The sequence below is a fragment of the Pristis pectinata genome, chromosome 8 (assembly GCF_009764475.1).
Source record: "Pristis pectinata isolate sPriPec2 chromosome 8, sPriPec2.1.pri, whole genome shotgun sequence".
Classification (NCBI taxonomy): domain Eukaryota; kingdom Metazoa; phylum Chordata; class Chondrichthyes; order Rhinopristiformes; family Pristidae; genus Pristis; species Pristis pectinata.
In genome coordinates this window covers 51,309,352-51,334,432 of record NC_067412.1, presented here as the reverse complement: position 1 = coordinate 51,334,432, position 25,081 = coordinate 51,309,352, and the positions used below count along the sequence as shown (strand labels likewise).

Below are 25,081 nucleotides of genomic sequence, written 5' to 3'. Positions count from 1 at the left end.
TCTCTTTCCTAGTTCTGATGAAAGGTTTCTGATTTGACACTTCAGCTCTCTTTCTCTTTCCACAGATTTGCACTGATCTGCTGAATGTCTCCAGTATTTTCTCTTTTTACTCCTACTCTGTCCCATTCCCTTGCTAAATTTTTTCAACCCTCCCCAAGAGCTCTAGCAACCCCCAGACCGTCCCCAAACATCGTCGGACCTTTCTGGTTCAGGTATACCCTCTCTGCTTTGTACAGATCCCATCTTCCATGGAAATGATCCCAGTGACCCAGGAATATAAAGTCCTCTGTCCTGCACTATTTCTTCAGCCACCCATCCATCTGACCTGTCTATTCATCTATTTGTTCCTCGATTTCTATACTTGATACAAAGGGATTTGTGATCTCTAAGGATTGTTTAGAGATAGGATTGCTAGAACAGGGATTTCTAGCAATCCTACCTCTGTGGCAATATTTTTACCAATTGAAATTCCAGTCAAATAGAAATGTTGAAATATTACCTTACGGCTTGAGGAGAGTTTCACCAGTCACTGATTCTGACAGCATGTGTCATCTTTTGTAACTAACCTGTTTGAGCAAAATACAAAGCTTCACTTCTATAAACTCTACATTTGTGCTTGATGCAAATGCAGCACCATTTATTTTGATTTGGATAAATAAAGCTTGTGTTTTGTTAATGAACCATTAAATAAACTTGCTTTACAGTTAATGAGGTAGGTGATATGTTTTATTCAGAGTGTTAGATCTGAAATGCATTGTTTTAATGGTTGGTGGGAGCAGATTGAAGTCTTTATAGAAAGAAATTAGAAGTACTTGACAATTTTTCAGGACAATGCAGAGAAAACTGAGAAGTGGGAGAAGCTAACTGAAAAACTTTCAAAGTGTTGGCACAGTCTTGATGGGCTGAAAGGCTATCATCTGTGTTCTATTATCCTGTGCCATTTTGGCATGCTAGTTGAAACATATGTGCTATTATAGCTTTGAATGCCAAAATCTTTTTGCTGTCAAATAATGTAATGAATGATAGGCAGCTGAAAGCACTATGCAGCGCTATTTGAATAACAATCTTACTCCATGAGCACAATATGCAGTTGTCCAAAGCCCAAGGGCGTGTTCAAACCAAATACACTCACCACATCAACTAATTTTATCTGCATTCTACGTTTTGCTGTCTTAACTTCATATCATTAATCAATACTGCTCATTTTTAACTTATTAACAATTCACATAGTCACCATTGTGCTCAGTGTCATTCAAGAATATATTAGGCCATGAATATAACAGGGCATTTTTAAATCAGTATGAAAGCTGTACAGTCATTGATTCTGTCTAGGTTGGGTTTTAAGATTTAGTGGAGTGAATGAAACTGGATTTGGCCCATTGTTTTCAGTCCCTATGTTCCCACACTCACCAGGCCCAGGTGAGGTAGGCTGATCTTGCCAAGCCTTCGCGTCCAGGAGACATCTAGTGAAACACATCGAGTAGCCCTTGGAATGTCCTGACAGCCTAGCCTTTGACAGATGGAAAAACTAGGGATAGAGCTTTGCTTTTCGGTCAAGACTTGGGAGGTACTATTTACAGTTGTTACACGTCTCTGATATTCAGAGATGTTTAAACAGATTAAAATTGCTGTAAATATTTTTCCTTTTTAAGTTAAAAATAAATTAAAGCACGTTAAGCATTAATAGCTGAGAATATTAAAACATATGTTTAAAAATAAATAATTTACTTTACTTCCTACCAATTTTCAGATCTGGAATTGCAATTAACTGAATGAGGTCTCCAAATCCATGCCAGGTATGACTAGTGTAGGATCAGAGAGTATAATGCTGGGGAATCCCAGCAAGATGGAGCTCCATTTTGAAGTCTACATGGTGCCTATAGTGACAGAGTCAGTCATCAGTCACTCAGCATGTCCTGGACTTAGAGCAGGTTCTCCCAAATCTCGGACTTAGTTGTAGGGGATTGGCTGAATACCGGCAGTTCCCTTTGGAGCAGCTGGCCCCAGTCAGCACGATTCAGCTTCTTCTCTCAAAAACATATCTGAATCTAAAAGTGGGAGAGATGGTAGAATTGTAGGCAATTATTATCATCAAGTGAAGTGTTACTGTTAAATTATCTTGAGAAATAACCCACAGGTCTCATGATCACAGTCAAATGCTACGATGCGGTGGAAACATGTTATCCAACGTACCTCACGTTTTTATTGAAGAAACATGTTTTACTGAGCAGCCCAGTTTTTTGAAAACACTGTGCTTGAACTTTTAGTTATCCAAAATGATAGTTTGTGAGCTATACCTTGCATTTATGTACAGCTGTACCAACCTCTCACGTGCACCAAAGCTGTTGTGGTAACTTGGAGTGCAGCAACTGTGAAGCTACGAGCAGAACAACCATCATCATTCAGCAAGATGCAACCAGTAGCCATGCAATTAATGTATGATTAATCTGTGATGTTATTTGGGAGATGAGTATTGGATAGAAATCAGGATACTTCCTTCTGTTCGAATAGTACCATAGATTCTTAAGCCTAGAAATTAGTCTACATTGGTTTCTCAGTGTTGAAGTGTCTTAAAAAAATTATGATGTTCATTGGCCAAGTTTGGAAAATATATCTGCCTCATGATTCAGAAAATGTACATTACTGACAGCATTTAGATACATAACTGCGAGCTCATCAACCTGTCCTTAAAGACACACATGCACAATACATCTACCGACATCATTCCAGCTGGTGGCGAATGGTATCTACTTGTAGGTAGCTGAACTAATAATTTCTGAGGGCAAGGACTCCAGTTTCAGTGCAAGTGACATGGAGAGGATGCTGAATCACATCACCACAGGAGGGATGCTCTATTCAAAGAAGCCACAGTGACCCTCCAGGGTCATAGCTACTCATAGACTTCACTCGTATCCTTACAACATTGCAGTCAGGAACTTTGTCAGGATATGAGTGCTGTCTATGAATGCCTGTGTTTTGGGAAAGCCTTGCTCATGACAGCTTTGACAGTTGACTAAGTCCAGTCTTGTGGAGTAGAGAATGTCACTGACCTTATCATCAAATGCAGACTAGGAAGTTGAAGATGATGGTGACCTTGAATTTAACTGTGAAAGCTGCCCAGACGTGTGCATGAGCTTGGGGGTTCATAAGGTCCAGATGTGAGTAAGGACAGTCTTGTATAAGTGTAAGCTGTGTAGACATTTCTCCTCTGAGAATGAATGTTGCCTGGGATGGAGTGTTTTAGTTACGGGGAGAAACTGGAGAGGCTAGGTCTGTTTTACCTGCAGCAGAGGAGGCTAAGAGAGGACGTGATTGAGGTATACAAAATGATGAGGGGTATATAGGTAGGAAAGACTGCAAGAAACTTTCTCCCCTATCAGAGGTGAATAAAACTAGAGGACATATATTTAAGGTAAGGGGGATCTGAGGGGGATCTTTTTCACCCAGAGAGTGGTGAGTGACGGGAATGCACTGCCAAAGAGAGTGGTGGAAGCAGAGTGCTGACAACATTTAAGAAGTGTCTTGATGAGCATTTAATTTGCTTGGCTCCAGTCTCCTATGCCTATGAGCTGGAAGATAGGATTAATACAGATGGGTACCCACTGGACAGCATGGTGATGGTGGGCCAAATGGCCTTTTTCCATGTTGTATAACTCTATGCCTAAGTGGTGCTCTGTGAAGTCTTCGCAGATAAGATGTAGCATGCTGGGACCTTGTATGCCTTCTGCAACATTTTCCTTGTAGATATATATGGTGTCTGTGAGGCATCATTTGTAGGTCTGTGTTATTAATGCAGGGCAGTGATATCAGTGATGATATTTGAATGAACTTGACAGTGGAAGAACAGCAAGTGTGAAAATCTTGCCTAAAAATGCCCATAGGATGTCAGTGATTGGTGTTAAGACATTGAGTAGTACATGCAAAATTGCTTCAGTCTGCCATAATGCAACTTTCAACTTTGCAATGTTTTAGCATTGCTCAAGAAAATTTCTCAGCTTTTTAGACCACTGAAAGGGGCTTTGGCAGAAGTTAGACAGTTCCCTTTTGTTCTCCTCTGTAATGCCAGCCTGAAATGGAGCTTGAACTCATTTGCTGAGTCTGAGCCAAGTTATCACCTCATTTGTCCATAGCATGAATATATTTGCCAAGGAACCAAATAGAAGCAACATTCAGGATTATGTGTAGTTTCCTTCCAGTGAAAGAAACAAGATTTTGCAGCAATGTAATAGGCTTTTTTTTAATATAAAAAGGCATATCTACTGTGAATTCCATATTAACAGATGAATGCAGGGGCTATTTTTGTAACTGTGTCAGTACCAGAGTGACTTAGCGTTTATTATGGCATTGTATACATATATTGATAAACTATATTTTTAATTTTAAAAGGTAGCTTTTTTTATGCACAAGAGGTCCAAATCAGTTGGTTGTTAATGATCCCATGACCTGCCTGAAATTTTTCCCTCAATAATAAGTATCACAGTCATAGTGTTTGTGGGACCTCGATGTCCACAAGAAATCACCTTTTCAGCAGTAACGCCTTCCAAAGCATTTCATTGTACAGATCTCACCTGATTAACAAAGGGATTCATTCCTAAAGAACTCTTGATGTAAGAAAGTTCATGTAATGGAAGGTACAGTCAACCAGTTACTTTTGTAGGGGATACCAATTGGCTGAATAGTAAACAAAGAAGTCAGAAGCTCATCAATCTCTTCCCAGTAAAGATGCAGTACCGTAAAACTCTATTAATCCGGCACGCTCATGACTTTGGTAGTGCAAGAATAGCAGGTCTTCTAGACTATTGAATGTTAGTTTATTAATACTCAAGCATACTTGTAATTCACTGTTTTGTTACACAGTAACATTTCAGTCAGCCTTCTAAGTTTAAAGGGGATGCAAGAAACAGAACCAGGTCAGTTGTAAGGGAGAGCAGGCAACAGAATTAGGCAAGTGGTCAGGAAGCATGGGAACTAGGTACCTGGCAACTGTTTAGTGGGCATGGGAATTAGGCCCCTGGTGAGCGGTCGGTGAGTTTGGGAAATAGGCTCCTAGTGAGTGGTCAGGAAGCGTGGGATGTGGAGCCCTGGGTATTGCAAATATCACTTGGTGAGCCAGGTGTCAAACTATCAGGATTTCTGAATGCTCGGATAACAGATTATCAGTGTTTTACTGTAACCAAAAGCAGAATGTGCATGTTTTGACCAGATGAACCTTCCAAGTTGTTCATCCAATGGCTGCTGTGGCCAGATGGCAGAGTATGAATATGAAAAGTTTTCCTCATTTTTAAATACTTTTTCATTTGTTTATTTCAGTCTCCTCATGAACCTAATCTGAAAGACAGTTATTACACCTTTTCACAGAACTGTGTTTAAAAGGCACTATCCGAATGGGTTCCCAACTCTTCCTTGTGGTGAATGAAACCTCCATAAAAATAACAAATTAAATTAAATAGAACCATTTGTGGTAGCGAAGATGTGACAAGTGAATGTTTGCTAACTAGGGGAGACTAGTATCAGAAATTCTTCAATTCATTCTGAGTAATGGGATAGACACTGTTACAGATTTGTGTTCCTATTTTTTTCTGTTCTGCTGCTGATGTACAATTCATAGTAAAGGTTATCAGCGTTTATTTTTACATTTCCTGTTTTTATTTCCAAAAGGGCATCTGACAATTTTATTGCAGAATCTGGATGCAAATAAACTAACAATCAGATTTTAACCATTAAACATGGTTATCTGCACACTTGTTCTGCCAGTTATGGATAACTCTAGCTTGGAACAGAGTACTCCTTATGTATGAGGAATCTCAATTCCTGCTTCAGAGAGACATTCTGGGAAAATTGTCCTTGGTATGAATAAACTTCGCTCCAGAAAATGTAGCTTATTGTGGAAGCATTTTACAAAATCTTGATGTTTACAGTAGAAATTACTGTTGGTCTGAATCCAAAACTGTCCTGAAATTTTCCATCCATTGCTACTACCCGAACAAGTGATCTTACTGTGCTGGTGAAGCATTTACACAGAGGAGCATATGGTTCAGAGCACTTAGAAAATCTTTACAAGTAAACTAATTTCCATCAGTGCACAGCTGAAGCAGTCCTACAGCTATGAGATGATATTAGAATGTCAAAAGGTACAATCAGATTGTTCATGTGTGATTTAAATAGACTTTGGCTCTTGCCCCCTCACTTTGTTGTCATGTTTAATTTTTATTTTTATTTAGCAACAGAAAATTACAGAGATTTCTTGATCAAAAGAGTAATACACAAAAAACATGAAGAGTGAATCAAGTTCAAACTGTGCCAATTAGTTTACACAAATCTTCCTACCGTGTGAAAGCAGACAAACTCCTTGGGTGAAACTGAATTAGTATGCTGTGGAGCAGGCACTCAAAGGACAAGGCAGCATTTGGGACCAAGGCCAGGTCGGGGTGGGGAGGCTGGAATGAGTGTTGGTGGGTGGAGTGATTCTGATGTTGCTCGCCCAACTGTGGCCACAGAAGTGGGGGCTGCTGACATCGGAGGCCTGAACGAAGCCTGGGTATGGGTGTCTGAGGGTGTACTGACATTAGAGGTCTGATTTGAGCATGGGCTGGATGCCAGATTTGGAGGCCTAATTAGTACCCAACATTTGGTTAAAGGATGCTGCTGATATTGACAAATGAGCTCTAATTGGAGCCTGGGAGAATTGGTAATGGGCGCTGACATCAGCGGCCCAATCACAGGCAGGGCTGCGTGTGGATATTATAGAGTCATACAGCATAGAAACAGGCCCTTTGGCCCAACTCGTCCATGCTGACTGTTTGGCCCAACAAGCTAGTCCTATCTGCCTGTGTTTTGCCCATTGCCATCTAAACCTCTCCTATTTGTGGCTTTTAAGTGTTGCTAATGTGCCCGCCTCGACCACTATTTCTGGAAGCTCATTTCCAAATATATACCACCTTTGCATGAAGAAGCTACCCCTGATATCCCTTTTAAATATCTCATCTCTGATCTTAAACTTAAAAGGGCATAAGTTTAAGATCAGAGATGAGATATTTAAAAGGGATATCAGGGGTAGCTTCTTCATGCAAAGGTGGTACGTATTTGGAAATCAGCCCCTGCCTGGAAAAAAGACTATGTGCTTTCACCCTCTGTGCCCCTCCTGATTTTAAATACCTCTATCAGGTCACCCCTCAATCTCCTATATTCCCAGGAATAAAGTCCTGTCTACACAACCTCCTTGTAACTCAGGCCCACATTGGAGACTAGAGTCAGAACTGGGGTTGAAGGAGTGAATTTCTGCTTATGCTAGTATCATAGGTGAACAGCTGGAATTGGAACCTTCAGAGTGTTTAATAACTGGGCAGTGGGGGAGATTGTGGTATGCCTCTGGAGTAATATTGGTGGGTAGGAGAATGGGAAGGTGGGTCTGTGGTGGGGGGGATGGGTGGGGGGGACGGTGGAAGGGGGATTGGTCCTGAGGATAGAAGATATATAATGGGACATGGTTATTGGGGTTCCAGACCAGTGCACGCAACAACAGCATGGTTATTTTGGCAGTTACCAATAAGTGGTCTGTGTGTGTGTGTGAGTGAGAGAGAGATGCACAAGCATGGTTCAGAAGGAGGAAGTATCCAGTAAAATTTCTTGGGTTATGTGAAAAGACATGGGGAAGGTCCATTTAGTGCTCAAATAAACTGCAATGTAATCACAATTTTAAACTTCATCAGCCCTTCTTTTGTAAACCCCTGCAAGATCAGAAAAAAGAGTCACACTAATATTGAACAAAGAATACCACATGCTTCTATCATTAATGACACACAATATGCAAACGTAACCACTAGTTTGCCCACTAGATCACACCAATGAAATTGAGGTGACCAGCAAGATCATCTGTCTTTGTTCCTTGGTGAATCAGGATTTTGTGGAGAAGTGAGTTTCAGTTGTACTACATTGCTTCTGATTAAAAGAGGAGTTTAGATCAGGGAAATGTGCCCTGTGATTTTTTTTAAAGGTCACATGAGCCACTCAAGGTTGGTTCAATTCATCTGAATCCTTAGATATAGCGGTGGTACCAGAGGATAAGAAGATGACAAAAGTAACATCCCAGTTTAAAAATCAGGAGATGGAATTGATAAAGATAATGGCCAGCCAATCCAACAACAGTGATGGGAAAACTTAACAATAATTTACTGCAGAATTCAATTGACACTTTAAAAATTGAGCTATTTGATGGAAGTCGGCGTGCATGTAAAGGCAAATTATGCTTTACTAATCTGATGTTCCTTGATGAAAGGGTGGCCTGGTTGATCTGCTCATATGAACTTTACAAAGACATTAGTCAGAAGTACTACATCATATTCGAAGGGCGGCACAACATGGTGGGTTGAAGGGTCTGTACTGTGCTGTATTGTTCTATGGTTCTATACACTTTTAAGTATATGGGAATGAAGGAGCAATGTAGTTTACAAAATTGAAAATGGTAACAAAAAAACAAAACAGCATTAAGTGTTGTAAACCTCCATTCAGGCTGAGGTTTGGTGGGTGGGAGAGGTAGGATTACTCTTGGTGGACATTAATGCTATGACCTGGTTTTGAGTATACAGAATATAATTTTGAAAGTTTGCAGGTTAAGTAAATACCAGAAAAAGTATTGTGATGGATGGTAAAGATTTAAGCAGATACAGGCTAGTAAAGTGGTCAGGTGAAATTGAATGGTCTAGACAGTGGCTAGCTACAGTGAGCACACTCCACACAGTAGCATGAAAGTCACTTACTCTGTAAAGTTCTTGTGTCCACAAGCTGCTGAGCCGAAGGGTCAGATCCACTTCATAACTGGCCTCTTACCTTTATGCCAGCCTTAATTGGATAAGTTTAAGATAAATTTTTATTTCTTCCTTTTTGGACTGAATATTTATGTCAAATCAATTAATGGTATCTTAATGTGTTTTTAAAGTATTTTTTTATATATTTTTGTCAGTTTTTAAAAAATATCTTTGTTTTTTTTCCCCCCAACTATTTTGAACATCTCTGATCAAAGAGCTGGGTGGTCCATGGGTGAGACCTGCATGAGGCTTTGTCACTGCTACATGATGACGATAGCATCTGACTTCCCAGAAAGTCAGTGAGGCAAAGGCGTGGGATGGCTCCTGCCTGATCCCATCCAAGACAGATGTGCATAGTGATGCTTATTGATGGGAAGAATGAGGAGGTGCTGTATAAACTTAAGTGATGCGGTTTTGAAGGAGCTGGAAGAATGAAGAGACATGGAGATATGTGTGCACAGATTTTTCAACATGATGTTGGGAAGGCTTTTTTTTTGAAGAAAAGGTCTTTGTTTTTTCACTAAAAGTATAGAATTCAAAAGCAAGGATAGAGTATTATGTTGCAAACTGGGCACCAGATATTAAATAAGATTTCAGAAAAGTTGATTCAGCTGCAAATTGTGATCTGGAACACTCTGCTTGGAATGGTGGTGCAGAAGAGCATTTGGGGGAAATTGATAGGAATATAGGAAGAATAAAATTGGTTGGGGTAGGATTAGTGTTGAAATGGGTGCTTGATGGTCAGCATGAAGTCGGTAGGCCGAAGGGCCTGCTTCCATTCTGTATCTCCATGACTCTCTGTCCATAAGGATTGGACAAAAACATGATGGGATAGTAGTCACACAACTGCGGGAAAGAGCAGGGGAATTGAATTAATTGGATGGCTTAACAAAGAGCAGGCCAAATGGCTTCCTGTATGCTTGTTTTTGGGTGACTCTGCAAATGTTAGTAAAATTGGTTAACTAGTTCCTCTTTATTTGTTTATGGGACTTGCTTTATAATAATCTATTTATAATAGTGGTAGGTGTTGCAAAACTACGTCATCATTTTTGAAGGTCCATCTGAATCAAAGCACTTTCACTCATTGTTCACCCTTTAGGGGTGATTCTGGTTTATTTTTCTTTTGTACTGAAGAAACATTTCCATTATTCAGGAAGTAGTACATTGAATTATTCACATAATAATTTACTTTGAGCAAAAATGTACAACTGTCATTTGTGGGCTATTTAACTGCATTCAGAAATCTTATATATTCCAAGTTCTCAGATCCCGGTGTTCAGATTTTCATTGTAATCATCAGTGAAACTGCTTTTCAAATCTGCAGGTTCTCAAATCTGAAATAAGTAAAGTCTGTGCGTGCAAATATTTATCTCTTTGGTCAAACTACAAGGACTCGTGAATAGTAAGCAGTAGATTAGATATCCCTGAACTGAGTTTACAGTTTCTTGGAGGGAAGTCCACCTATCAAATGAATTCAAGTAGAGTTTTGTTTTCATGTAAAGTTTTGTTTTCCCTTTCACAGTCCTTTCAAGCTTGGGTAACTTTTCTATTCAGCAGTTTTTTCTATTGCTAATTATGTAAAATTCTTTGGTACCAATCAACTGTTTGCCTTTATTCTCACAATATATTGTTCCTGCTACTGTGCACATTTTTATTAAACTTGCTTAATGTACATAGTTTATGGTATGATTTACACTTAAAATGCAGTAACTTTTTTTTGGAGCTGTGTCATGGAATAATGTAAAAATACTGAGCTGTTGAAAGGCTAACTGGTTAGATTGCTTTACTGCTTTCTGTGGTGTACAGGGCAACTTTCATTCAATCTCATTGTATTAATTTCTCCATTACACTTTTTACAGATCTTTAGTTGAAGAGGAAGATCCTCATCTAAAAGTGTCCTTGGCAAGTGGCGACATGGGTGTGACAACCCATCTGCAGTCTTCAAAGACAGGCAATACTCGCTTCTTTACGAGCAATACCCATAGTTCTGCAGTGTTACAGGTATGCCATTTAATGATAGTTTTCATCAACGATGATTTAACATTTATTACTTCGTATTTATGAGTCCTTCTGGAGCACATTCATCACTGCTTATCTCCCTATACTTGGATAACTTGGGCTCTGTTTAACCAGATCATCAATGATAAACAAATACAAGTATGGAAAAACTGTCTATCCCTGAGTATTCAGGATATCCCACTTTTAATCATCTAACAGGTAGTCATTATAAATAAAATTCTTATTTGTAATATGTTTGTGAAATACTCCACCTTTTTTAAATCTCTCTGAAAGGATTATACTGTCAATGGTTGTTTCTACTGATTAAGAGCTATATTGCATGCAGTTTAGCTCTTTCCACGTAACTGGGCTGTGCTTGATTTGGTCTTTGTGTTTCTGAGTTGATCACTGTGATTATGCATTCGTAGACCAATTTCTTCATTTTGTTTTGTGTGTCATAGTGTGAGCTTTTCAATAAATGAGAATTGCATCTGGGATGACCCCAGGCTCTGGTGGGAATACCTTTAATTTAGAGGGAAAGAAACAAATACCTTTGTGCTCGCAGAGTCTTGTTGCTTTTATTAAAAATCATAAATAATACTGTGTAGGAGTGAGATCATAATGCAGCCACAGATGCATGTGTCAAATGATCATTATTGGGAAGCAAATTTGCAGACTGTGGGATGTAATGTTGATAGAAGTTGTAAAACTTGTCAGTTGGTACAGGTTAGAAGCTGGAACTCACTGGGTTTGCAAAAACATATTCCCAATTTAATCCCTATGTGCCAATGCAAAACAGGAGAAAGAAAAGGACATTTATTTGTAATCAGTTGTTTGCTTTTTGACTGTGGAAGGAATCATCTTTGGCTGTCATGAAAAGATGCACAAGATGAGAGGCAAGTTTCTGTTTAAAGAAATTGATGCTCAATGATATTATCATATTGCAACAATAAAATTGCCAGAATCTGCATTGCTGGTATGGCTAATTTCTAAGGTGGCTATCCACCAGGAACTGGTGGAAGTTGTTGACTAGGGATGATGGCTAGAGCCCCTTTTGAATCAGGCCGTAATGTTCCATGTTTGAGATAAAAGGCTGCGGGTCTTCCTGTCCCATTGGCCACTATGTAACTCAATCACTCTGCCAATTCCATAATTTGATCTTGAATGCCCAATCAAGTGGCAGACAAGCTGCAAGGCAAGGCCAAAACATTTTTTGCATATGTTGAAGAGGACTTATTTGGGTCCTTGGTCTACATCAATTTAATGTCATTCAAGAGTTGAAGGGGTGCAGTACCAAAGCAAGATCAGGTGGAACATTGCATAATACTATTACCACTCCTAAAAAGGAGTATAACACCGAAACATTTGCATAAGTCCACAAATTCATAAAGGACTCAATTTTCTCCTTGACCAACAATGAATCTTGTGCATCTACCCAGACCCAAGCCTGTGCATCCATGTGTGAGAGAATGGAGCACATTCTTGATCCCCCAAGCCACTGGATCAAGATCTTGCTCGGTCAGATCCCTGTCATTGTTGATGACAGCTATACCACCTTAAAAAAAACATACACAGGCAACTTCCACTCCACAGCATGAAGCTAAGTGTCAAATAGGTCATGGACTGTCCCAGCAACAACAGACCTGCACACCACTCTTTGATGCTTCATCAACATTGCTGCCCCTAGTGAGATCCAATGAGCAGGAGACAACCAGTTCAAAGGACAAGGCAGTGGACACATCTTCTGGAGGGGGGCAAGCTGGAAGCAGAAAATTGCTTTCATGGAGTGTGCTTTACTATCAAGTATAAGCTAGTCCAGTGTCTCAGTTCAGAATTAATGAACATATTATCACCCTTAGGCTCACTCTAAAATGGAACCAGTATGCAATAGTCATTGGTACATATGCCTCAATACTGAAGCCAAGGAGGGTTTCTATTACAACCTTGAAAAAATATTTGTTCACATCCCAGAGAGAGAGAAACTGATCCTCCTGGATGACTTATTCACCAGTGTGGGAGAAGAGACAAACCTCTGGCAATGTGCGATTGGCAAGGAAGCAGCAACAGAAATAACCAGGTTGTGGATGAAGATTTCTGTAGCAGAGAAACCAGGGTAGAAGTTGCTTCACTGTTTAGATAAGCTGTATAGCAACACCATGCTTTCAGAAGAGCAAGAAGAATGGCTCCCCACCCCACCATTCTCCACTTTTTTTAAGTATTTGAAATCTCAAATTTCCACCCTAGGAAAAAGATTCTGACCTATCTATACCACTCATAATTTTATATACTTCTATGAGGTAGCCCCTTATCCTCCACTGCTCCAGAAAAAACAATCCAAGTTGTTAAAATTATAATAGGCATAGATAGGGTATATGGTCAGAGTCTTTTTCCCAGGGTAGAAATGTCAAATGCTAAAGGGCATATCTTTAAGACGAGAAGGTTTAAAGGACACTTACGAGGCAAGTTTTTTTTAACACAGAGAATGGTAGGTGCCTGGAGTGTGCTGCCAGAGGAAGTGGTGGAAGCAGATATGCTGGCAACATTTAAGTGGCATTCAGATGGGCATATGAACATGTAGGGAATAGAGGGATATAGTAGACCATGTGCAGGCAGATGAGATTAGTTTGGATTGGGATCATGTTCAGTACATACATCACGGGTTTAAGGGCCTTTTCCTATGCTGTACTGTTCTGTTATTCTGTTATTCACAGCAACACCTTGCCCAGTACTTTTCCCTGTTGTGCCAAAAATTACCTTGTGTGTAGTGTCAATACTATACAAGAAAGCATAACATTGCAGTAAATTCTTTTGTATAGATAAAAACAATACAGTATGGAGCAGCAACAAAAATAACATCCATTGTAGTTAATGAATGGTTGTTATGCCACATCTTAGTCAAGACAAAGAATCTTTCTGGATTGCTGTCTGAATGGAGAAAATTGTGCCTAGGTATTCTTTCACATGGCATTGTCTTTCTCAGTGCAACATTGTCTTTTTCAGTGCAAGGCTTTTGAATATCATTGTTTTCCAGAGTGGAATGCCATTGTGCAGTTTTTCTGTTTGAAGATGAATTGAATGGTGCACTTCCTATAGTTATGTAAATAATCATTGATCATGTGGCATGTGCACAGATTGATGGCAGTCCATAAGTAATATTTGTTTGGAGCATTGGTTTGAGAAATTGCATTAGTATTGTTCCAAATTGTACCAGTTGTGGCTCATTGTTACGAAAGCATATTTTCACGTTTCAGCATTCCGTGTAGCAATGCAGTTAAAAAGGGCATTTGCATATTTTGTACAAAATTCTATGAGCTGCTGCAGAACACTGGTGATTAACACTGTTGATTCTGAATGCTCTTTTTTACAGAGGTTTGCTGTCATTGTCACAGCTGAAGACTCCTTTCAGAGGTACTTCTGTGATGGCCCTACTGGATAGGGAGCTGGAGCTCCAGGGCAGGCATCAAAGGCCACGTAGACATGCACAGGGACCCTGAGAGAGGAGGGACTAGTAGGTCTCACATCTGCAGACCCTAGTGGCCTGGAGGGTACAGGGAGCCATGCTCCGATTTTGACTTCTCTGTGGTGACAGTGTGACTTAAGGGGACACTGCTCAAGCTACACATGTGCGCCTGGTTTCTTTCACCACCATAGTCTAGATTTCTTTCACCCAAGCCTCCAAATCCTTTTGACTGGTAGCAGATTTATATCATAAAGCAGGGCTTGCTACTCACTGCAGCATTAGGAAGGTCACTGATGTTCTCTGCTCAAGAGTAGAGAATGTTGCAGGCTTCTTGAAAGTTCGGTTGGTGACTTGTAGTGTCTTGGCCTCCCTGCAAAATCTGGTGTTCTCACGAATTGCGAGGGATGTCACTCTCTGAACATACAAATTGTGATTGACCATGAGAAGAACTTTTCCAGTCAATGCCTGGTACCCAGGGAAGATGCATAACTTTCATTCTTGGGCATTCTGCATTGCCTCCTATCTTTAAAAAGCCACACACCTGAAAGATGGATAATCAGAGAAATCAGGGTTATCCCCTTACGCCTTGGCTTCTGACATGTCTTTGTGCAGCTGAATGCTACTACAATCAAATCCATGGGATCACCGGGAAGTAATTGAAGGCAAATGATATGCCTTTATCACAACAGGATTTGGCTACAGAAGCATTTTCTACAATTAAACTGGGTCTTGGTAAGACTGTAGCTGAGGAAATGTATGTAATTTTGATCTCTTTATCTAAGAACAAATGTATTTACCACAGAGGAAACACAATAAAGGTTCACCAGACTGTTGTGTGTTGACAGGGTTGCAGTAGGAGGAGAGATTAGCTCAACTTGATTTGTATTCACTTGATTTAGAAGAATGTGATGATATTCCCCCTGCTGGGGTGGTCTAGAATGAGGAGTCACAGTCTTAGATTACAGGATATCTACAACTGAGGTGTGGAGGGTGGTGAACCCGTGGAACTTGCTACCACAGGGGCTTATGGAGGCTAAGTGAGTGCTTGTATTTAAGGAGACAGATAAATTTCTAAACTCAAAAGGCATCAAGAACTATGTGGAGAGAGCAGGAATATTATATTCAAGTAGGTGATCAGCTATGATCGTATTGAATGGTGGACCAGGGTTGAAAGTCCAAATGTTCTATTTTCTGCTTCTATTTTCTGTGTTTCTTTGTAATGCTGTTGCGCTACTCAAAGTGTGATCCTACTGTCTGAATCACTCAAAGTTTGCCTTCTGTACTCATATTGTGGCCTACTGCCCGCTGCACAGTTCAGCCACCAGGAGAGTTCAGCCCTTACCTAAGGCCGTAAACAGGAGGAGTATGAATGGAAGAGCAACATCATGTAAAGCAGGTGGCAGGAGATGATGATCATTGTAGCCAATGTTGCATGATGTCCCTCTGGATGCATTGTCAGGCCATTTTAATTGCCCCATTCCTAATGATATGTACCAAGGCAGGGAGATTTTTCAGTGTCAACCTAATGCATATAACAACTATCTTCCTTAGACATTTGTCAAGGGTTAAAAGCAAGAGGTCATGTCCATTCTTCCCTTCAACTTTGGTAGTTCTTGCAAGCAGATACTACTGAATGGCTTCAGCCTTCTCTGAAGGAAGTGAATCAGCCAAGGTCACACAAGGCTGGACTTGTGAGGAGTTTCTTTTGTGAGCCATGGCAGTATTGGGCTCTTGTTGTAGTTGGGGGTGGGAGATGGAGAGGGATCCATGCTGAACTAACTTTCTCTCAAATTCTCTTGAGGGTAGTTTGTAGTGGTTCACCATACTCAGTGAGCACCTGACCCCATTTTGTTTGATCAATTGATTGAGTTCTTAGGAAACAGCGAATTTATTCTTTGCAAGCATTTCGCTCTGTTGAAGATTCTCACAGGTTTCGAATGTATTCATTAAGAATCATTTCTGGCATCTCCAGTGACTGATGTGTCAACACTTGCAAATTCCATGGCATCAGTATAATTGGCTATAATGATTTTTGTGAAAGTTGTTTTCTGTGCTTGCTTGAATTACAGCCAGTTCTCAGCACTCTGTTCAGCTGCTTGGCCCTGTAATCAGGAAGGATTTGGAGGAACTACAATCAATGCTGTCATCTGAAGGAATACTGAACTGAGGGACTTTGCTGTCCAAAAACTTTTAGGTATCAATAGAGGCATTTGCATTAGTAGCAATCCAGTGTTTTATTCTAACACACGGCTTGAGACAGGCCACAACTAGTTATATCAGCATCAGACAAATACAATGCAAATAATAAAGATGGGCATTAAGGTCCCTGGAGACAGTGTTACACCTTTTGCAGACGATCTTGCTACTCATAGACATGTTTTGGAGGCACTCAGCATCATCATATGACAAGGATTGAGACGGAAATAAATTAGGAGGAAAATATATTAGATCAACACACATGGAACAAAATATCGTGACCATTCATCTCTCTGTTATGTGTATTGACTGTACGTACAGTGGGGTGGCTTGTGTGTTGTAACAGCTCTAAGACGGACATCATCAGAAGTTGTACATTCCTAGTTGAAGTCAAGGTCAAAAGTGAGGTACCAGACTGACCAGCTCAAGTGAAGACCTCGATGGTGACGTAGGCAGATGCAAAGCCACGGTTTCTTTGTGACATATAAGGAGGTCTTTCAGCCCATCAAGTCCATGCCAGCTCTTAGAGCAATCCCATGTCCCCACTTATTTCTCTATAATGTTTCTCTCACACATGCCCATTAATACCACTGATTTTTCCAACAGCCACCTACACTTGGGAACTATTCAGTAGCCAATTAACCTACCGACTTGCACATCTTTGGGATGTGGGAGGAAACTGGAACATCAGCGGAAGTCCACGCAGCCACAGGGAGAATGTGTAAACTCCGCATATACAGCTTCTGAGGTCAAAACCCCAGATGTCTTGAAAATCTTGCCACTAAACACAGGATTCTCCTCCAGCAAGATTCATTAGCTTGCTGATGTGCATGGCTTCCCTGTATAAAGGGGAATCACATCTGGGCTTCCTGCAGTGGATCCAACAGCTCCAAACCCAATTAAGCACCATGATCTCTGGGAGTCATAAGCCATAGGTACACACATTAATTTTATGATGGTCATTTTGACCTTGGAATGGGATGGGAAGATGATGTGGCAGCTTGTAACCATGACCTAACTACTCACTCCAACTACTCACTCCTAACTACTCACTCCAAACAAGTTGTCCCAATGAAGTTACTCTGACTGTATAATCAGGACCAGAGAGATCACTCAAACTGTAGTATCTAGACCCCTATACTCTGACTTTCCCAACAACCACCATCTGTAGGGTGTACTTGCAGGGTGGAGGCTCAAAGATCATCTGTTTCAGTCAGCTATACACTTACCTACATCCCTCTACCTGATCCATGGAGAAGTTTGCTGTTGACCATGAAGAGTCACTGCCACTGCCAGTGACTTGTGCAAAATGAATGGGATCCTCAGTTGGGCAGGGATTCTGACTTGGGCCTTCACTTTATCGAGTATTAACTGTTTCCAAACCAAGCAGTAAGTTGGATTGCCAGCAATCAATGTGTCACCATTGACTTGGGTTTCATCATTCAATGATTGTCCATCTCTGACTTCAAATGGTTTCAACAGCAATGGATCAGGGCCACAATGAATTAGTTCTTCCTGGTGGTATGAGAGATTTTGCTCCTAAGGATATGAGAGGCAGTTTGCATCTCCTTAACACTGGACATGCAAGAGATATCTGCTGCATGACACCTGATAAAACCACAAAATGCGTATATTCTTGATGAACAAAGGTGGTGTGGTGCCTTAACTACTGGTTTCCAATGATTTCACAGGGTCAGCCACTGTGCTTATGATATAAGGAACTTTAAACGATCAAGGTTAACAATATAAATTCGATTAAGGGAAAGCATTATAGGATACAGCAGTCCATCTGTCTTGAGTGTGACAGAAGTGTGTATAGCTTCCAAAGTGTGTATAGCTTCCAGAGTGTAATGTTAAGCTCCTAGCTCCACATGAGCTCTAAAGATTGCAGATGGATTCCTTCATGCTCCTTTCTGGGTCTTGCGGTCTGCCAGTTAAGCCAGGCAATTGGCCATGTATTCAGCCGTGCATCTACGTATATTAACCTTCTTATGTATGCTGCTACTCTGAGTTCTCCAGGGAATTACTAATGTATGACCTTTCCTTCTGGGAATGCTAGCTTCCCTTTCCTCTGGACTGACTGAAGTCTCCAAGTACAGTTGTCTTTACACATGAAATACCTTTCATCTAACCTTTTCATTGGTGTCAGCATCTGAGCTGATGCTTAACGGTGTCAGGTGCAATGATGTGTATCCTTCCTCATATTTGCAGTCATTCTTCATCACCTCCTCCCTGCATTCCTTATTCTATGTGGCTGCAGGGGTGGTGGGTGGACAGCTGATTTTGCTGGAAAGTCTGTAATGCTCAAGAAAGGGGAGAATGGCTACGGTGCATGCATTTGGGACTATATGCAAATGTTGCCAGCGTAATGCAAATATGATGAAACATGGAGAAGGAGATGGTGTATGCAGTAAAATATTTGTATACCAGGGAAAGTCAGACCTTCAGTGGTACAAGTGCCAAAGGCTGGGTTACTTCATTGCCCATCATGTGCAAGACTCTCCTTGGTCTGGTCAGAGTATGAAGGTCGGTGGATCCTCCAGCTTATTCATGCTGTTCTTCTGTTCCTTGCAAGTAGCCTGGAAATGAAAGGGGGAGACAGTTCAAAGTGCATTAATGACATGGTTAACTTAATTGATTTCTGTGTGTCCACTTCTCTGTTTTTGAAAGTGTGTGTGAATGTAGCTGCCTGTGTCTCAGTGTGCAAGTTTCCTTTTGAGGAGAATGCGTGTTACAAGTAAAGATATAAAGTGCGGTTCCAAGTGTTAGAATCCTTAGTTTGATATATCTAATGAGGGCATGATACTACTCATGGTTCTACTTATGGCACTGCTCCAGTGTCCTTGGAAAGTCACAGAGAAAGGACAATTCTGCACTCACCTTCAACTCCTCCTCAATGTAACCTGGACCCAATGGCACAGAGCACCTCTACCTCCTCAACCAGAATATGGAGGCTAAGGTCTGAAAAACAAGGTTCAAGTTCCATCCTCTCCACAGCCTCTGCCTCAACCACTTCTGCAGAAACAGCACCAGCGTACAACACTTGCAGAAGTGCTGTGGCTGAAGCCCTCACAATTTGGCACAACAATATGTCAGCAGCCGCACTAAATTCCCTGCTTATTTGTCACAATCCAAGCTGCTTGAATTGCATGCTGGCTTTGCCTAGTGAGAACTTGTCTGTTCTCTTAAACAGGCATCATAATGTCTAAAATTGTGTTTATGCTACTTGAGCTTGAATCATTAGACCCGAACCACAGACTGCTCTAATTGAGGAGTAAAAGGACTTTTGAGCATTGGTGTTTAGCAAAGAGCTAAGTCCTCATTAACAGCATTCTTGTCAGTGGTATTCATGGTCTGCTACGCTCACAGTGGACTTCAAGCTGTCAAGATCCCATGCGCTATCTACCACCTTTGCTTTTCATCTGTACTGAGTTTTGTTCTGAAGCCTGTGTCAAAAGCAAAGCCACTTCAATTCAGGAAAAGATCTTTACATTTGTTTTCAACCATGTCCTTGCTTATATAGAGTAAATGTGTTTTAGACTAATATTGAAGTGGAAGTGGCTGTTACTCACTAAAATCTAACATGAAATTTGGAGTCCAGTTACAGTGAGAGCATAAGCTGGTTTTTATTTCTGTGAATGACCAATGACATTGAAGCTTTCTCAGAAAGTGATATCTGAAATTATCTCTTTGGTTCAAGCATTAATAAATATAATGATATAACGGAATGGCACAATTAAGCACAAGTCAATACTGCTGGGCACAGGATTAAACTGTTGTGGTCTTGAAGTTGACCTTAAATATACAATTCCAGCAATTCTTAGTTTCCTGCTTCTGATGTAGTTGCTGAAATTGAAACCTAAGCACATTAATGGCACGATATAGATCATGCACAGAAGAATCTGGTACAAATAATGTCCTATTCCTGCAAAATCTTGTTGGAAAATTTCTGAAGAAAATATTGATTCGTCTCTTGTGTTATGAACACTTAGACCATCAGTAGTTGTATGAGTCTACTTCTGAGAATGGTTAGAATATGGAACCCATTTCTGCATGGGGTAGCTGAGCCTTTAAGCAGAAGTTTGGTTTCCTGGGGAGAATGGCTTAGCATGCAACTAAGGTGAAATGAAGCAAGGTAAGAAGAAGTTCATATGATGTAAGCAACACCATGGATGTATGTAGTCTTTGATGCCTACTTGCTTAAAATATATACTTGAGTTTGAGACTCACTTTACAATTTAAATTGAAACATTACAGTTACCAGAATGACAATTGCCTGTTAATATCTGAAAGACTTTACATTGAAAAATAAAATTGTTCCCACAAGTACAAATAAATGATCCTCTTGGAAGAGAGATAACAGGCCTGATCATCCAACTAGTGGATACAGGAATAACTGCTGGTACTTACCTTTATTTCTGATCAGAAGATGGACAGATTAGCAGTGTACTGCTGATTGCCAGCTTGTCCATTTTTTGATTGCCTGCCCACCAATGAAGCCAGTCCTCTCAACGCTGCTGGGAGGTGGAAACTCCCAGCCTTTGTTGTCAGGCAGCCCCCACTATTTAGTGACTCTGCTCTGCTGAAATACCGTGATACAACTGAATGGCAAGAAACCTCTAGCTGAGTTGGTTCTTGAGTTTTCTCAGAGTTGCTGGCTCAGTCTGGAACTCTGAGGTGAGGAATGGAGAAATGGTTATGATGGGAAGTGAATTAAGTGAACATTACCCATATGGTTTGCTCAAAATATTAGCCAGCAAGACAGAGGCATTGTAGACAAACAATAAAATAAAAACACAAGATGATGGTAATTTGTTTCTTATGTAATTTTTCATAGTCCAGCTTCCTTCACATGGAAACCCCAACCTCCTCCCCCCCCCCCCCCACAAAAAGACATTTCTCAGTATATAGCCATCCCCACCCCTAAGAAATAATCTGACTAAGAGATGTCACCTCGGGTTTGTCAATCGCCTGTGAAATAAAGGAAGTGATGTCATCAACAGGTGCAAGAGCTGGTCAAGTGACCTCCCTGTGCACTGATGAACATGGAGTGGCACAGCATGTGGTGTGGGTCCGGCCTGCTGTGCTCAGTTGACATTCTGCAGACTCGCTGGACAGTGTAGGAGCACACATTGTAACTGGAAAGTATCAAGAAGTCATGCGCAGGTATCCAATCAGATAACGTAGTCCAGTGTGAATTTCACACACCAGTTGGGAGTGAGGAACTTAAGTCTGAAACTAATGGAGCTAGAAGCAGGAGAAGACTACTCAGGTTCGCGTCTGCTCTACCATTCAGTAAGATCATGGCTGATCTTTTATCTTCACACCGCTCTTTATATGAACTTAATATTCCTTGCTTCCGCTAATATCTAAAAATCTATTAGTCTCTGTCTTGAATAAGTCAGCAACAAAACCTTCATAGCTCTCCTGAAGAGCTGACCTTTTATGTTGAGATTAAGACCCCTGGTTCTAGATGCCCTAGCTGAGGAAAATATCATTCCCACATCTACCTCATCAACTCCTGGAAGAGTTCTGCTTGTTTCAATGACATTTCATCTTTCATTCTTCTAAATTCGATAGGATATAGACTTAGTTTGCTGTTATGAGATTCAGCCTTGTATCTCTAGATCAACGGTTTGGTTTCCTGTGTACTGGTAACTTTGCCACTCTACTGCCATATCTCTACAGCTGTATATTTAAGATTTGTCCAAGCCCATAACCTTTATGTCTGATGTAGTCTGTCCTACTTAATGGCCCATGAGGTAAATGGTTTCGTGTTCAGAGGGACTCGAGTGTCCTTGTATACAAATCACTGGCAATTAATGTGCAAGACAGAACAAGCAGTTAGGAAGGCAAACATTACATTGGGCTTTATTGAAAGAGGATTTGAGTATAAGAATAGGGAAGTCATACTGAAATTACATAGGGGCTTGTTGAGACTATGAGAGTATTGCTTACAGGTCTTGTCTCCCTTCTTAAGGATGTAGTTGCAATAGTTAGGGCACACCAAAGGTTAGCAAGATTGATTCCTTGGGTGGTGGGCTTATTGTACAAGAACATTGGGCCACTTTCTCTTGTTTAGAAGAATGAGGTATTCTCATCGCAACGTACAAAACTCTTCTAGGTCTTGATAGGATAAATGTGGGGTTGCTGTTTCCCCTGGTTAGTGTGCTAGAACCAGGGGTCACAATCTCAAACTAAGGATTCAGTTATTCAGGGCATGAGAAGAATTCTTTGGAGGGCAATGGTCGATCCTTCACTGAATTCATCCAAGATAGAGAGTGATAGATTTTCAGAGACTAAGTGAAGTGTCACAAACCAGCAACAAAAGAAACACACTGAGCATGATTCAGTGTTAAAAACTATTTTATTAATCACTACTTATGATAATACGTAAAATAAAAGTTAAAAAAAATGTTAGTATGTTAGAATTCAAGAATGTTAAACCTCGAACGTTAACCCCAAAACTAAACTCTTCGTGTGTGTGTGTGACAAAGTCCAAAACTCCCAGTTCCGGAATGGTTCTTAAAGTTCAGTTCCGCAAGCCATAAGGTGAAACATGAGCAAGGGCTTCTTCAACAACCACCGTTGTCTGAAGATAAGATGTAGATGTAGAAAAACATAGAGAGAGTACATACGAAATCCAAATGTTCCACGATGGAACCCAAACGACACTCCAGTGTTTACTCGGTAGTGACTTCCTCACCCCGAAAAGCATCCGAACCGTGGTCGTCCACACACAAATACCCGTTTCCTTCTACAGGTCAGCAACAAAGTGAACTCCACCGGATTACTTCCAACTTCCATACATGGATTTCAGTGGCAAACACAGTTATTGTTTCTCATCCATCGATAGAGAAAACAAGCAGGCTGGTGTCTCTCTCCCTTCTCTCTCTCTCCTTCTTCTTCTTCTTACTTCTTCAACAACGTCATTACGTCCTTTATCTTCTATTGACGTAAGCACGCCCCACACACACATACACACACACCCTCTATCTTAAAGGGACTTTCACTGAGTCCGTAACAGAAGTGAGAGATTGGGGTTAGCGCAGGAAAGTAATGCGGAGCTACAGGATGAACTCTGACCCTACTGGACGGCAGAGCAGGTAAAAGAAACTGAATGGTTTATACCTACTTCTGTTCCCTTTTGTTCTTAAATATTGCCTTAGGTCATGTCAACGTGCTTTACAACTAATGAGGTGCTTGAACTGTATTCATTGTAAGGTAGGAAACATCACAATTTGTACACACCAAACTCTAATGTAATAATGTAATATCACTAATGTAATAATGACAAAATGATAGTTTTGTGAGGATGATTGAGGAATAAACGTTGGTCAATAAGCCATGGAAAAGATCCCTGCTTTTCTGAGCAACTGTCCACTGGAGACGAAGGATGGGTCCTCAGTATAACACGTCATCCAGAGTAACAGTATCCCTGTCAGTTCAGTTCCCTTCACTAAGGCACTGAAGAGTTTTATGCTCAAGTCTCTGTAGTAGAAGTTGAACTTAAAACTTTCCTACTCAAACTGTTTAGGGGATACCAGTTAAGCTAAACTGACATTTTTCCCTGGCATTTTCAGTTGGTACTGATGGGGCAGAGAGTTTTTAAATTTATTGTTTACAACTTGTAACCTGATTTTGAAATATCTACTTTGTAGGGATTTGACCAACTCCGAATTGAAGGTTTACTTTGTGATGTTACCTTGATGCCAGGAGACGGTGATGAAGTATTTCCAGTCCATAGAGCAATGATGGCTTCCGCCAGTGACTATTTTAAGGCAATGTTCACAGGTAAACCAGAAAAATATCTTAGTTTTTGTGAAATCACTTGATAACTGTACATATGCTCTGAGCCTTCTCCTGAAAGTACTGAAAATCATTTCCCTTCATAGTAGTTTCTCCAAAGAACAGTGGTGTGCTAGTTGCAGGGCATTCAAGCATTTTGAAGGTTCTCAAACCACCAAGATTTTTCTGGAGTCAGCAGGAATTGAAGATTGATTTCCAGAAGACTGCTGTTAACAAATCTGCAGGAAACTTGGAGACATAAGAGACTGCAGAGCAGGGTTTCACCCCAAAAAGTTGACCATTGCTCTGTTTCATGGATGCTGCCTGATTCACTGAGTTCCTTCAGCGGTTTGTTTTTTTGCAAGAAACTTCTCTTGGACATTTAAAGAAAAATGTTTGGAAAGTGTTTTTAAACATTTGATTCTCGCAAAAGCATTGAAGATGGGAAAGGGGGTTACCTAATGAAGGCATTGAAGAGTATGTTTGCACGTCAGCTTACTTCCTGCAATTCACTCCAGAATCTGCCCACCCCCATATCTCAGATTCCTCTACTACTTTTCCTCCACCAATCCCCAATCTCCCCTTCCCAATTCAAACAGTGTGTTGTTTTTATCCAATCACCTTGAAAGTTCTGTGTAATCATATGGTTTGACTTTTGTCAGCACTGATTTCTGACTGCTGAGCCACTTAAGAAATCAGTTTGTATTTAACTATATCTTTTTCATGGTATAAAAATGTTTCCTAAGCCGTAGTACAAATGGGTTGAAGCATTGGAAGATTACAGACATAAGTATTGCTGTTGTTGTTGTTGATGATTTTATTCACTGTTTCAATA

General features: G+C 40.5%; 1 protein-coding gene across 7 annotated transcripts in view; it reads left to right on the top strand.

Annotated features, from left to right (window-relative positions):
* klhl13 (kelch-like family member 13) overlaps positions 1–25,081 on the top strand; it is a 177,674-nt gene that overhangs the window by 125,508 nt on the left and 27,085 nt on the right. For all 7 annotated transcript variants that reach the window (XM_052022019.1, XM_052022020.1, XM_052022021.1 and 4 more), the window contains 2 exons: positions 10,664–10,805; positions 24,120–24,252. In XM_052022019.1, the coding sequence (XP_051877979.1) occupies positions 10,664–10,805; positions 24,120–24,252 (275 nt within the window). The remainder of the gene's footprint in view (positions 1–10,663; positions 10,806–24,119; positions 24,253–25,081) is intronic.